Raw genomic sequence first — 16,217 nt, 5'->3', positions numbered from 1 at the left:
TTTCTGCTGTTTGAGATGAAGGTGTGTGTTTAGAGACTATTGATAGAATAGCTGCTTTGGAGTCTGATAATATAACTGCACGACTATATCCATGGTGATAATAATTCTCCTTCTACAGTTTTGATAAGAAAAGCACTAAAGTTTTGCAGTAATATACTGAATTAGATGATGACATCACCCTTATGAGAATTGTGACTTCAATTCTTTTTCTTCTGTATTCTTCAATTATTATTTATGTAGGTGTTTTTAATTGAACTGAATTTATTTTCAGGGGAGGAGCACTGCGACCTTTCAAGATCTATAGCACTAACCCTCAAGCTAGGCGCAGCCCCAAACCCACACCGGCTGTGGCTACACTAAGGACGACCCTGCTCATCCCTAGGCCAGCCTCCTCCATACGTCTTCAGCTGGCATTTGGGGAATGCTATGGAATGATGATGAAATGGAGAAATGTCGATGAAATGATATAGATGCCTAGTATAGAGAAACAGAAGAACCCCGAGAAAAATATCCAAATGCGACCTCCTCCGCTTTAAGGGCCACTATGAGTAAGTGTTACGTTCCTACATATTAATAATTGTTAAATTTAGGCCTAGTTTTGCAATTAGGAACATTAAATCCAGACGTTTTAGATGGGCAGGGCATGTAGCACGTATGGGCGAATCCAGAAATGCATATAGAGTGTTAGTTGGAAGACCGGAGAGAAAAAAAGATCTTTGTGGAGGCCGAGACGTAGATGGGAGGATAATGTTAAAATGGATTTGAGGGAGGTAGGATATGATGATAGAGAGTGGATTAATCTTGCACAGGATAAGGACCAACAGCGACAATGAACCTGCGGGTTAAGCCATTTGTAAGTAAGCAAGCAAGTAAGTAAATTGTTAAGGGGAGAGGATGGTATTTTTTAAAACTTTTTTTCTATTTGGTGTAAAATATTAATTTTTTTGTATGTAGAGAGCTCATAGCTGTAGCAACTCAACCAAAAATAAATATTTTGAAAAAAAAAATTATTTGGGGGCCCAGATTTGAAAAAAATATACCCAATGCAGGATTTTACTAAAACCGATATATCTAAACCCTTTTTAATGGTAGATTCATCCAGTTTTTTGCAATGTACTTGCAAAAGCATGCTCTACAAACTGTCTGTAACAGAATTTTGATATTAGTCGCTTCGTTTGTAAAATAAACAATTAAAATTTAATAACACTTTTCTGATTTCCTTTCTTGCAAACAAACGGACGTAGCTTTAAAATGAAATCAATTGACAAAATTCTGTTACAGAGAAAAGTTTCCTAATAGTCTAAAGAATGTGTTCTAAATTTCATGCGTGTATCTTTAATAGGTTCAGAAGTTATATCCATTTTTGTCTGTCAATGTAGCAAAAAAAAGAAGTTACCGTAAAACGATAAAAGAGGGCGAGTGATTTAAAAATCCATAGTGCAGGAAGTTTAAAAATGGCGTCTCAATATCCGATAAGGGCACAAATACACACGAAATGTTATGCAATGCATTCCACACATATCAAAGAGTATTTTAAAGAAAAAAAAAAAAATTTTTTTTTTAATTCAGTTTACCGGAAACAATAATAAAAGCGGATGAGTGATTTAAAAATCCATAACGCAGGAAGTTTAAAAATGGGGTCTCAACATCTGATAAGGGCACAAATACCCACAAAATATTATGCTATGCATTCCACACATATCACAGAGTATTTTAAAGAATTTTTTTTTTTTTTTTTTTTTTAGTTTACTCATTTTTCACCAAAAAATACCATCCTCTCCCCTTAAGTTTAGTTTCTTATGTTGGAAAAAAAATAGATATAGCATGTAATAATAGTAGTACACTGGAGCCTCAATTATAGGCAGGGAAAATGTCTTATTTACCCTTTCCTTATAATGCAGTAGAGGGTGGGAAGTGAGTGAATGAAGGTGAGGTATTCAAGTGCAGTTGTCTTTTGGTAGTAGTTGGATTGTTTCGTATTGAGTGCAATCATGCTTAAAAGAAAAAGAAATTCATACTCGATGAAAACTAAGTTCACTGTGATAGAGAGACTGAAAGAAGGTGAACATATCACATGATTAAGCATCACCATTCTTTGAGAAGACTAGATTGTACAGCCAAATTAAACAGCAAAATAGGCTATTTATTGATTCTAAAACAGCTAATGAAATAATGTTAGAACGAACAGTCAGCAGCTCTCTGTCAGAACATTGTGACTTCTGTTTCTGCGGAAATTAAGAAGCAAGGATGATATTTTCTGCATCAAAAGATGCCAGTAACAAAGAAATAATAAAATGCTTTTCAATATTAGGAAACTCTTTTAGCAAAAATGAGGGAATAAAATGCTGGACTCTGGACTTCTATCAAGACAATGACGAATAGGCTATTGAGAGGCAGTTACTAATAGTACATTATGCAACGAGCCTATAATGGTAGTAATTAAGACGCGAGTATATTTGTTTATGAAACAAATGCAAGTGAGTTTCATAATCTTCATACAAGCGTCTTAATTACCTTTATAGGCAAGCTTCATACGACTTTTTATGCTCGACCATATTTCTAACTTGAAATTATTCATAAGTATTCATGTTATAGTTATGTAAGTGAGGAGCGGAACTGACCTGAATTGTGAGATGTGCACAGACGCGAAAGTATTAATTTTTTCCGAGGCAGGAATGTCATTGACCTTGATATAATCTAGAGAATAACATGAAGATTAGTCTTGATATAACCTGGAAATTGATTTAGAATTGAAAAACGAGATGACAAATTGAATTTATTTGAATATTATTTACAATTAACGCTAATTAATTATTATAGTAATAGAACATAACCTTCTGTGACAGTATTGGATTTCCAGTCTCCGTGACTTTTCGTTAATTGTCTTTCAAGTGCATATCCGAGAATAATCGATACTTGCGGTTTTATAATGGTACAATGGTGATTTCTCATTGGCTGAACAACTGAATTATAATGAATAGGTGTACTTTAATGAGGAGCATTAAAGGGTTACTACCAGGTGTATAATTACTACATTTCGGCATGGTCGAGCATAAACAAATTTAGAGGCCAGTAAATAGAAATAATCTTGATCTGGAGAAACTGCATATTGTTCCTAAAATGCGTCTGTGAATTTTGATAAATGATGCAATTTTTTTGAAGGAGAGGAGTAGGCAGAAGCTAAAAGAATTAACATAAAAAAGGCAAACTGTATAACCCATATCCTTCACAATAATGGCCCAAGTCTCAATTGTATAAAACTCAAGTATGACTTGAGAATTTATTTAATTCTGCCATTTTTGCTGTTCTGCAGTCAGAATTGCACCAATGAATGAGTTTTTTGAATTTCTAGAAATACAGTGAGGCCACAAAGTCCCGTTACACTTTATGTAAATTTACGTTAGTTGTTTCTGTTTCAGATCATGTGAACTAAACGATGGCTGATACGTCTGATTACACCATTGATGCTGTGACACGTGCTTTCGCTCATGTTACACCAGCAATGCTCCGAAAAATGTCGCACAGAACTTGGCGGTGTCCTAACATGAAACATGTTAAAACTACATCCACTGGTACAAAAAGTGAAACACTTCAATTTTTTAAGGTATTTGAATAAATGGCTGTATGTGTTAGAGTAAAAAACAATTGAATTACTAATTGGTAATTATACGAAATATCGGTATATTATTGTGGTAACCAAAATATTTTTGGTAGGTAATGTCGTGAGACGGACAGCATGATATACACTTCTAGACCATCGAAGAAATAAAGGCATCCTCCAGGAGCTGAAAGCTGAACCAATTTTGCAGTACATTCATAGTTATAGAACTCAATGGAGATCCATGTTGAATCTTTCGTACACTACTTTTAACACATGAATATAAATAATTGAATTAAATACTATTATAGTCACAATCATGCCATGGTATGAAAGAAAAATTTCACAACCTCAAGCGGGAATCGAACCTGCGACTTCCTGGTCTCCGGTCAGGCGCTCTACCACTGAGCTATCGAGTTCGTCTCACGCCAAAGGCTCGGAATTATCCTTTCATACTGGCGACTCTGTTATAGAGTACTGTCCATAGCGTCTGATCTGGTACACAACGGACGTATATACGTCACCCAAACATCGTAAGATGAAGATTATAAATAATTGATTAAATGGCGATCTTACTCGTGTTAATTATGTAAGCATGTGCGGCTTACAGCTGTTTCGGTGTGCTACTTGACACCATCCTCAAAGCCTTCTGTGTCTTGGCGCCATCTCAACTTCACTGCCTGTTGTGTGGGTGCGTTCGTATGATGACGAGTTGAGTCAAATAGTGAGTGTGTTCTGAAATTGATCTCTGTGTTGAGAATTTGATTAGGGTGTGTTTTAGTGTGTCTGTATATTTCATGTTGTTCTAGTGTGTTGAGTTTTTGGTTTTTGGGTTGTATGTGTAGGATTTCCATGTCTGTATTTATATAACATAACTAATGCTAACCACACATACAATAACATAAATACAGACATGAAAATCCTACGCATACAACCCAAAAACTCAACACACTAGAAAACTATGAAATATACAGACACACTAAAACACACCCTAATCAAATTCTCAACACACAGATCAATTTCAGAACACACACACTATTTGACTCAACTCTTCATCACACGAACGCACCCACACAACAGGCAGCGAAGTTGAGATGGCACTGAGACACAGAAGGCTCTGAGGATGGTGTCAAGTAGCACCGAAACAGCTGTTAGCCGCACATGCTTACATAATTAATACGAGTAAGATCGCCATTTAATCAATTATCAATGGAAATATCAAGTGGATAGAATGAACAACCTTGGATTTCCAAAATTAATCTTGTCATATAGACCAAAAGGTCGTCGACTTCCTGGAAGGCCTAAAAGGAGATGGCTAGAGACCGTTGGCCCATTACTTGCACGTCGATGATGATGATGGTTATCAATAACATTAACTTAGATCTTGTAATAAAAAGTAAGAAAATTGATTGTTTCGTTTTTTGTGCTGATCATTATAGGTAATTCTCATTACTACCTGTAGTTGACAGGGTAATACGAAACTAGAACCAGTAAAATGTTACTTTATGTTGCAAGAAGAATTTACATTAGAGAAATCTCTGCTTAAGTGTTTCTGCGAAAAAAAAAAAAAAGATATCATATACGCCCACTTCTTCAGCAGCTACTTGAAGCTTTTCCAAGATAAAATTACCGGTACTTCTGTAGGAAAGGATTGTTTCACAATTTTATTTTGTGTTTAATGTGAAAGAAAAGATTGAAAATAGGATTAATAAATATTTTCATTGAAGAATTAGATGAAGGCAAAAAGATAATGTGGGAACTGACAAGAATTCAGAAGATGAGTGCAAACCACATCGAAACTTGTCAATTAAGATAAAATACCACCACTGTTTAATATTATGAAGTAGATTTTTATTTTAAATAACTTAATAATTCTTCAGGAAACTTGAAATAAAGAGCGGTTTTATCAGTGTTTGTGGGCGAGCATTAGTAACTATATTTAACAAAATGATACGACTTTACTGATACTACTAATTTCCATAAAACAGTAAATTTCCTTAGCCTTGAACAGACTGTTCAAGCCTATATTTAAGGAATTAGGCCTATGTGCACTACTGTGAAACGTACAATATTGTTCTCGAATGAAACTTTTGATAGATGGATGTGTAGAAACATGGATTTAATTTAACCTGAAGGACACATGATAAATTTTCGAAGAATTCTTCCTTTTGCATTAAAATATCCCAGTCCGAAACTCTCTCATATTGAAAAGACTTACTTTATCATGAAGCAAACATGGACTGATTAGGAATAATCTGGGAGTTGATTTGGCTAAAGTGCGAGCTATAAGTGCTGAATAATTTCGGAAGTAAAAAGTGCAGTGGGGTTTTTAATACTGGTAAGAATTACTTGTATCTCTAAAAGCAAAATTTTACTCAAAAGTGCTTGCAGTAGAAAAAGTACATCAATCACAGTGGGAAAAGTGACAGGAATGATGGGGCAGTTCCTATATCTTCCTCTTCAAACAGAATTTAAGTGTGTTGTAAAAAAATTTTCAATGTAGTTCTAAGACATTTCGTACTCATTTAGGGTGGTATTCATAGACATTTCGCAGCACGCGCTACGAGTATACTAAGCTAGCCCCGGCTATCCACTGGTTACTAGTACAGAATTCAAATCATATCCTATCGCTAACACTAGTTTATGAATACGAAAAATGCTGATAATCCACCGAAAGCCCGCACTAAAAATGTCTATGAATACGGCCCTTAGTGTTTATTTTATGTGGGGTATTCAGTGCAGTTTAATATTAATTAGGACCTAATTACTGTATTATTAACATTTAGAGACCCAGAAACAAAATTTGGGCAACCTGAACTTTCCAAATTCCAGTGCTTACTGAGCATGCACAGTATGTTAGAACTGGAACTTGTAAAATTCAGGTGGCCCAAATTTTATTTCTGGGTCTATACATAAGAAAATATGTATCTAAAGTTTAGTTCTCTTCCTGATCCATTGCATAAATGAATGTCTGTGAAGTGAAGAAACTTAATTAAATTCTGATACAAAAATCGCATTGAACGTTATATTGTATGTTATGCTGCAAACTGGGGGTAAACTTGACAAAAAAAAACAAAAAAAAATTAAATCATATCAGCCCTTATTGTGACTTAGAATTTATAAAAATACTTAAGAAATGAAGAAAAAATAATGAACTTTCAAAATATATTCAGTGCATTTGATATCATGATCAAATTTTTTTTTCTTTGTGGTCAAGTTTAACCCAGTTTATGGTACGTATTAAATTCCGAATCAAGAGACATTTTACTACACATTCACTAATAAAATATAGGTACAGTCTATACCAAAATGTGTATTAAGTTCGTTTATTACAAATAATATCTCCTACTAAATAAATTATCAAAAAATGATTGCACATCCACTATAGTGTTGTCAGGATAAACTTACACATGTACTACGTATAAATAAGCTAACAGACGATTGTGCCTTGAAAGTTCATTTAAAAAAGGTCTATGAGAGCTAATATATTTCAATAGAAAATCAGAATTAGGTTTTTGGGTATCCCAACGTTACCTGGAACGTTTTGGAACTACACACTACAGGTTTCATCATCAGAGCAGATAGTTAAGAACAGATGGAATCTATAAGTAGTTCCAAAAAATTGTAGTCTTGTAAAATCTTGACTTGTTCCACATCTTAAAGCTTCATTGCTAATATAAGATGTATGAAATACAATAAATGAAATGAAAAAAATAAAGAAAAGTTCCGAAACGTTGAAACTGTCAAGTTCCAGATCACGGAATACCCAAAAGGATAATTCTGATCACAGTCACCTTGAAAGCCTAAAAACTTAAGTAGACAATGTTCAAATCTGTAACACTCTTTACATACTTAGGCGTTATACTAAATATTTGCATTTATCAATTCATCGTGATAATTCTGTACATCAATACTATGAAGAATGTGTGCGCTACTTCTCTTGTTTTGGCACTATTTATTTCTTAGGGCTTAAAAATGTAGGTAATTATTTGTAGGTACTGTGAGAGAGGTGCTAGGAAGTCACTATTTAATGACAGTCTTATTGATATTCTGTGTACCTGTCCCATTATGACTTCTGATACTTCTTCTGGTTGTACATTTGCTCTAACAAGAGCTTCTTTGATGACTATACTTCCAAGCTCATGTGCTTTGAGTGATGACAGTAAACCGTTATATGAACCTGAAACATTTTGTATATAGGAGATGAAAATGTGTAAAATAAATTAAATTGTCTATTGCATATTACTGAGAGCTACTTCATTATTCTGAATTACACTGCAGCTCTACTTTTTTGTACCTATATGACAACACAAAACAGTAAGAAATTAAAGGTGCACTTGAAAGACATTTCAAGACAAATACAAAAAAAGTAAAATAAAATAAGGCTGATTTTATTAGTGTTAAAATTAATATATAATATAACTCTTTTCTAAAAATTTCTTAATATTTATGAGTTGCTGCTTCATTGATAAGTAGGCATGAAGAAAATAAATATACAATCAAATAAAATGATATTACCGGTTGGTGACCGAACTGCTGAAACGATAAAGACCTGCCTGTCGCTCATTTTGGACCTTCACTATACGTCCTACCACTGTGTAACACTTGATCACACTATACTGCCGAGAGTGGACTATAGCTCTCCACGCTACAACACTACTACTGGAATTGCTTACGTAGACTTTCGGACATATCAGTCGACGAACGGAAATCGCAATACAGAATTCATTTGTTATTACCCACAGTGCAGTTGCGCGAGTGACTGGTGCTAAGATGGCTGACATCAAGGAGGGGATTTCAGGACTCCAGGAAAAAACAGGTAAACAGATGTTTCTTTTTTATAATCATGTGTTAAATTAACACCCAAGACATTGATCTTTATGTGAAATATATATATTACTTTCTTAAATCCGTCGATCTTTTCATCACTGATACCCCTGCGTAGACTTCGTTACCGATAGGTTGTGGACTTGATTATACCGTAATAAGTGTATTATATATATAATTGATTCTTTTTTTCGACTTTACTTAAGGGATATAGTTTAATTTATCCTCTCGGGATTGTACGTAATCGTAGTATTAGCATATTAGGTTTTGTTCAACACCGATAAAATTATTGAATCGCTTAATTCGAAATTACAGTGCACAGATGTGGCCTTGTTTGGGCTGGGCGGATTAATGCCTTTGCACTTTGCTGAGGTTTTTCATACCGGTCGGATTAAGATAAGACAACTCATAACGTTGATCAAGATTAGCTCGGAACAGATTAGTTGAATTATGACAGAGAAGTTAGTGACTATATCTTGGTTATTAAATATGCAACACCAATTGTGTGATGTCGTAGGCTACTGACATTACATGCAGGAAGGTCATTGATACACTGTTAATTTGAAATACAACTCGGTAAATACTAATAATATTTGTGAATTACAGTATCGTGATTTTAAAAGGAAACATGGGATTCGAATTGCATTACCTGCAATACTTTTATTAGTAGGTAACGTATTCAGATATCACGAATAAAAAAAGTTGAGAAGTTGAACAATATCATTCTGTTACTAGGACTATTACACGCATTTCTGAGATGGCACATCAGTAAATGTTACTTAATTATATTTCATAGAAGGAAGTAATATAGCTGTGATGAATATTATATCAGTAGTGGGAAGGAAAACGTGACGCAAAATGTAGTACAAATAGCTAGAGATTAATGTGTTCATATAATGGAATGTTTGAGAAAATATTATATTATGACTGATACTTGAAATGAAACGTAGGCTACAGTAGTCTTAGACATGCAGAATATCTTAGCTATTCAAGTGTATGACAGCCGAGTTTGTATTTGAAAACATACAGTAGGCCTAAACTATAAACATAAGTATTAGTGAAGTGCCATGTAGGTAGTAGAAGGGATGCAATTGACACTTTATTAATATAACTTAAATATTGAAATTAGGCTCATCAAATCAGTGAACATTGAAAATAGGTACAATCAGTACCATGTTGCAAAAGTGCAGCAGTGACAAGTTCTGTAAAGATTAAACAGGTGCATTGTGTGTACTATTAATTCAATTTTTCCACTGTAATTGTACGTTTATAAACTTGTATTATTCAGCTACATTATTATAGCCTATCATTATAAAATATAGGCTTATGTAGTTACTTGAGTTGTTGAAGGTGAACTTAATCGTTATGTGCTTAAAATTTTACATACTGTTCGTATTAGACGAAGTTGAGAAGGAGTTAGATATTAATAGCGTGTGGGAAAATGTCAGATATAATATCAAAATTGCAGCTAAGCAGAGCATAGGTTACTATGAAACTAAGAAAAAGAAACCGTGGTTTGATGACGATTGCTCCAGGCTAGAAGAAAGAAGGAAACAGGCAAAATTGAAAGTCTTACAGGATCCAGTCTAGGCAAATAGAGAAAATAATTTCAATGGAAGACTAGAAGCAAGTCGTACACTTAGGAACAAAAAGAGAGGCTACTTGAAAGAAAAACTGAATGAGGTAGAAACAAATAGTAAAAATAAAAACTTTAGAGAGTTAGGGCCTACATAAGGTCATAAAGGAATTTAAGAAAGAACATCAGACAAGGATAAACGTGATCAAGGATGAGAATGGTGACTTGCTTGCAAGGGAAATGCATGCTCTTATTCAGCTTTTATCATGTAGGTAGTCTGCTTTAAAAAAACTAAAAGTTAGAATTTATGAAACAGTTCTCTATGGTTGGACTCTCACTCTGAGAAAGGAATAGAGATTGAGGGTTTTCGAGAATAAGGTGCTTAGGAAAATGTTTAGAGCTAAGAGGGTTAAAGTTACAGGAGAATGGAGAAAGTTACACAACGCAGAACTGCACGCATTGTATTCTCAGTCTGTCAGAATTTTGAGATGGGCAGAGCATGTAGCATGTACGAGTGAATCCAGAAATGCGTATGAGTGTTAGTTGGAAGACCTGAGGGGAAAATATCTTTGGGGAGGCCAAAACGTAGATGGAAGGATAATATTAAAATGGATTTGAGGGAGGTGGGATGTGATGCTAGGGACTGGATTAATCTTTTTCAGGATAGGGACCGTTGGTGGGCTTATGTGAGAGCGACAATGAACCTCTGGGTTCTCTAAAAGCCATTTGTAAGTATTTGTAAGTCCATATTAGACATAACATCACTCAGTTTGTGTTCTTTAAAATTAGTAGTTCATTGTGGATTGGTTTTTGGTGATTAAAAGAGAGTATCAAAAACTTTGGAAGTTTCTTGCATCCTTTTCTAATTTGTGTCTTGTGTTGAAAATTTGATTTGAAATTCATGATAATTTTATGTGTTCTGTGAGGACTTTCACCTAAAGACTGACCTTTTTTGTTCTCCTTTATAAGTTACAGAGAAAGGGCCCAAAGACTAGTGCTGCAATCTAAGGTTTATTGTGCCTTGCCACTTCTTTTTATGTGGGAATGGTTGTTGAAGTCCAAATAGTTGCTTTCCTGTAGATATTGTGACTCAATTCTATGGTGCTATCTGTCGATTCAGGATAATTAGCGAAGGACCCCTGGTCTTTAACAAGGTATGTGACAAGGTTAGTGGGTTAGTTGAGGGGATATCTAAGTGACGTGAGGCCGAGGAATGTGTGAAAAGATTTCAGTGATCTTAATTCTTCAGCCTCATGTCATTTAGATATCCCCTCAATGAACTAATCCATTAACCTTGTCACATACATTGTAAAAGACTGATGGTCCCTTGCTAATTCCCCGATTCAGGGATGTAGGCTCAAGATCTTGTTGTAGGACTGCTTTGCATTCTCAGACTGATATTATCTCTACACGTGTATGCTAGTCACAATACTACATCCAGCTGTATCTCTTCAGTAAACACTATTGAAATAATGAAATTATTATTTTTGGTTAAGAAACATACACAAACTAAATTGTTTCAAGAATTAATTTATTAATAACTATATCAAACATTTAAGAATTAAATCTGCAGGCAAATTCCTTACCACTAAGCTATGCTACCGCCTGCTTTTAATGCGATAAAATTTGGTTATTAGAATGAGAAGGGAATATAGCCAGTGGAAAAGTCGGGGGAATTGTCTCTATACCAGCACGGACGAATGGCTGTCTAAAAAATAGTGTAGGTCTATAACACACATGTTAAAAATGATTTTATTTTTCTCGTAAGGTTTGCTCCACTCGGCCTGTGGCCTTGTTTCGTAAACATTTCTACCAACAAAATAAAATGTCATTTTTAACACTTAAAATCGTAAATAACTACTGTGGCACATTATACCTTTTTTAAAATAATAGGGAATATCACAGAAGTAATTGTAAAAGACAGACAAGGACTTTTAGAACTTGTAACTCGAAAGATTAGTTAGGTACTTAAACTGCGATTTTGGATTTATCATACTCTGAAGGGACAGTTTTCTTTATGTTTATTGCTTTATAACTTATTGATTCCGTTTATCTTCAACGAAGAAAATTCGGTGAATTTTAATAATAGAATTAACCAAAATACAGTGGTAGCTTTGTATGTAAAAGATGGATTTAGATTACCAGTAGAGGTCTGTACTTACTAGTATTTACAAGACATGAATACAAATCTTACGTTTATAATATATAAAAATTACACCAGATAGCCTATCTTGTCTTTATGATTGCCAATTTTGTTAGGAGTATTGGTGTTTATCTTCCTTCTACTCATTTTTATCTCTTTTGATTTGCCTTCATTTTTCAGAATTTCTGTATCTTCATTTAAATTTCCTATTTTACAAATCCGGATGTGTATGGAGTCATAATGTAGAAAAAATCGTCACATTTGTAACCAAATATGCAGTATTACATTTAATAATAGGGGAACGATTTGAGCGTCAGCTTTCCGCTCTGGTAGTCCTGGTTCGAATCCCGTCAGATTCAAGTGGAATTTGCAGTGGACAAAGACGGTGCTTGATAGTAGATTTTCGTGGGATATCCTCGTTTCTCCTACTGGCATTCCACTATTGCTCCGGTAACCATTACCCGAGATCATATATACCCCAGATAGGTCGGCCTTATAGGCTTTGACGTTAACAACTTTTGTCAGGTTTGCTACTCTGCCATCTAGTTGTTATATAAGGAGTCACGTCATAATTTCCATTTGAATTGCATTAGCGACTGTACTGCCATCTCGTGTTCGTTTACAGCGGACAGGTGGCGATCCTGGCGGTTGTTCACTTCAAAGTGCAAACTATTTTAACATAGCGATGACCTATCTGTTACATATGTAATCTAGGATTACAGTCTGGATGTGTGTGGAAAAAAAATCCTCACATTTGTAACTAAATATGCAGTATTACATTTAATAATATGGCGTGCTGTTAGGTGAACGACTAGAGCGTGAGCTTTCCGCGCTGGTAGGCCTGGTTCGAATCCCGGCAGATTCAAGTGGAATTTGCGGTGGACAAAGACGGTGCTTGATGGTAGATTTTCGTGGGATATCCCCGTTTCTCCTACTAGCATTCCACTATTGCTCCATTTCATTTTCATTTATATATATATATATATATATATATATATAATATTCCATAGATCTTATTACCGGTTCTTCTGTATGGTTGTGAAACTTGGTCTCTCACTCTGAGAGAGGAACATAGGTTAAGGGTATTCGAGAATAAGGTGCTTAGGAAAATATTTGGGGCTGAGCGAGATGAAGTTACAGGAGAATGGAGAAAGTTACACAACACAGAACTGCACGCATTGTATTCTTCACCTGACATAGTTAGGAATATTAAATCCAGACGTTTGAGTTGGGCAGGACATGTAGCACGTATGGGCGAATCCAGAAATGCATATAGAGTGTTAGTTGGGAGACCGGAGGGAAAAAGACCTTTAGGGAGGCCGAGACGTAGATGGGAGGATAATATTAAAATGGATTTGAGGGAGGTGGGGTATGATGATAGAGACTGGATTAATCTTGCACAGGATAGGGACCGCTGGCGGGCTTATGTGAGGGCGGCAATGAACCTTCGGGTTCCTTAAAAGCCATTTGTAAGTAAGTATTCCATAGATCTTACATGAGCAATGAAGCTTTAAGATGTGGAACAAGTCAGAATTTTACAATATTACAATTACAATTTTTACAGTTTTACAATTTAGTAATTTTTACAATTTTGTGCAATTTTTTACAATATTTTGGCGAGGAACCGGTAATCATTACTAAGGTTCGGATAAAGTAGTTGTATCAGGATAGGCATCTTTGGTCCGTGCGTTGTGTTTACAAACTTTAACTAGTTGTCGCGTGTCCCCAGTCGACAGTAGTGACGACGTATATTCAGTTGAATTGAATTGAATTTACGGGACGGGGACACTATGGCCCAACACTGCGACCTGTTAATGTCTATTGCGCTAACCCTCAAGCTAGGCGCATTCCTAAACCCACACCGGCTGACTACACTAAGGTTCGCTGCGTACCCAGGTGGTCGAGCAGGCAACCCACTCATCCCTAGGCCAGCCCCCTCCTTGCGTCGCCAGCCGGAGATCGGGGAATGGTATGGAATGATGACGAAATGGAGAAATGGTGACGGAATGATGTAAATGCCTAATATGGGGGAAAAACGGGAGAACCCAGAGAAAAACCCCAATTGCGACCTTGTCCGCCACAAGTGTCACTATGGATTTTTCAATGAAAAATCCCAGACCTGACCGGGACTCGAACCCGGCCCGTCTGCGTGACAGGTCAGAGGTCTGACCACTCAACCACCGCAGGGGGTATATTCAGTTCCTATCGGCTGTACGTCCCTTCACTGATGTTTTAGCTAGGAGGTGGAGAGCGCTCTTCACAGTTTTAGCTAGTGGAAGGGAGTAGTGTTTACTTAGTCTGAAGCAAGTCAGGGCCCTATCCTATACAGATATACAGCCTATCCTGATACTACTACTTTATCCGAACCTTAATCATTACTATCTGATGTAGCGAAGCTAACATCTACGGCGGCAAAAGAACTACAGCTTTGACACATCGCTCGCATAGGTGCATGACGCAAAGTCAAGTACCCGACATTGCATAAGCAATAAAAAAATAATCATATTGAAAATTTCTAATGATGATTGGCTTTATGTTGTTTGTTTTGACTGAATTTAATTATTCAAGGCGGCAATTATAATTTATCGTTAATAATCAATAACATACCCGAAAAGCCAAAATATGTTTTATTTATGTAGTAGAATGACACGGGAATTTTTAAATTTGTGTTAGATATGTAAAACTTTGGAGCATTAAATTGTAATACCCTAAAGGTATCAAAGGTAATACCCTAATTTGAAGAATTCAAGTTTCCAGGTGAGTAGACGAAAAGAAACTATGTGTAACTACATAAAAATTCGGACATTTGCACATACCTTCTCTTTAAGAATCCATCTCTCATGTTTTCTGTTGTGAAGACCGTTGTCAAATGTTGTAATGCAATGAAATAATATAGTAAGACGGCATCGAAAATGTTAAGCACCCCAATTATTTTTGCGTGAATACACACAATTTGTTAGCATGCTTTAAATTCGTGCCAGCTGACATCGTACAAAACAGTTTTGCACATGTATTAGTTATTTTTTGCCTTAATGTCATTGCTGATTCACCACGTACAGTGCAGTGGAAGTGTGGAACCAATCCTCTTAGTTGACTAATGTAATAAGAAGCTGAGACAGTAGTTGCAATGGAGAAATGGTAGAAAGACTGAAACAATCAGAACTTGGAAGAGGCAAATTGTCACGCTTGACAATAATTCATGACTGTGCAATGTGAACTACTCGTAGATATGCAATACGTGACAATTTTGCAAAAGTTAGTAATTTAAATATAATTGGAAGCATGCTCGACAGCTCGCTCATTCCTTTCCGCAGTTTCAGTGGGTTCGATTCCCTTTATTGACTTCGCTAGATATTGATAGTTTTCTTAAACGTTCATCGGATATAAAGGGCACACTTTCGACATCGGGAGAGTTATAACTTATCGTGTTAATGATTTGGATAACATATAAACAAAACCTGGTAATGGACTAGTCAGGTGAGAAAACATGTGTTTTGTAATGTGAATGTGATTTCGTAATCAAGTTGTTGAGATATTTTTATTTTTTACTTTGCGTGATATAGTTTTGTTAACAGTATCATTACACAGAGAGATTATATTACACGTCCACTTGTTTAGATTGCTCATTTATATGTCGTTAGTAAGAATACTCGAGTGTCGAAATTTGCATTACATCGTGGAGCATTTTGGGTTGTAGGTATTGCCTGCAATTAGTGAGGGAAGTGGGAAAAAACCAGAGGCTGTATGATACCCCTAAGATTTTCCTCTGGCATACCTCGAGGCAGAGGTGAATATTTCAAAATCCACAAAATTTATCCGATTTGTTTGAAATTGATCATGGATACTAAGTATGTTATTAGTAATGGACATACCAAGTTTCAACTTTCTAAGTACAATAGTTCTGTAAATATTAATAATTTTATAAAACTTTATATCGTTTGATATAAAATGCTCCATGCACCATATTGTAAGAAATTTTCAATATTTCTTTTTATTTATATGTTCAGAGAAGGTATATAAATAATGATAAGTATTAGTTTATTATGGGAATAACATAGTAATACAGTTATCTT

At 35.4% G+C, this 16,217-nt stretch overlaps 2 protein-coding genes across 3 annotated transcripts in view; one reads left to right on the top strand and one right to left on the bottom strand.

Annotated features, from left to right (window-relative positions):
- Acat2 (Acetyl-CoA acetyltransferase 2) overlaps positions 1 to 8,356 on the bottom strand; it is a 33,402-nt gene extending 25,046 nt beyond the window's left edge. Inside the window, exons 1-2 of the mRNA XM_069839202.1 lie at positions 8,117 to 8,356; positions 7,657 to 7,778 (exon numbers count right to left, since the gene is read on the bottom strand). Of these exons, the coding sequence (XP_069695303.1) occupies positions 7,657 to 7,778; positions 8,117 to 8,165 (171 nt within the window). The 5' untranslated portion in view covers positions 8,166 to 8,356. The remainder of the gene's footprint in view (positions 1 to 7,656; positions 7,779 to 8,116) is intronic.
- Positions 8,333 to 16,217, top strand: part of LOC138708898 (uncharacterized) — an 85,739-nt gene continuing 77,854 nt past the window's right edge. For both annotated transcript variants that reach the window (XR_011334783.1, XM_069839209.1), the window contains exon 1: positions 8,333 to 8,417. Coding sequence is in view for 1 of the 2 variants with exons in the window: in XM_069839209.1 (XP_069695310.1) it covers positions 8,372 to 8,417 (46 nt within the window). In the remaining variant the exon portion in view is untranslated. The remainder of the gene's footprint in view (positions 8,418 to 16,217) is intronic.

Source organism: Periplaneta americana, chromosome 11 (genome assembly GCF_040183065.1).
Source record: "Periplaneta americana isolate PAMFEO1 chromosome 11, P.americana_PAMFEO1_priV1, whole genome shotgun sequence".
Classification (NCBI taxonomy): Eukaryota; Metazoa; Arthropoda; class Insecta; order Blattodea; family Blattidae; genus Periplaneta; species Periplaneta americana.
This window is presented reverse-complemented; position numbering and strand designations above follow the sequence as displayed.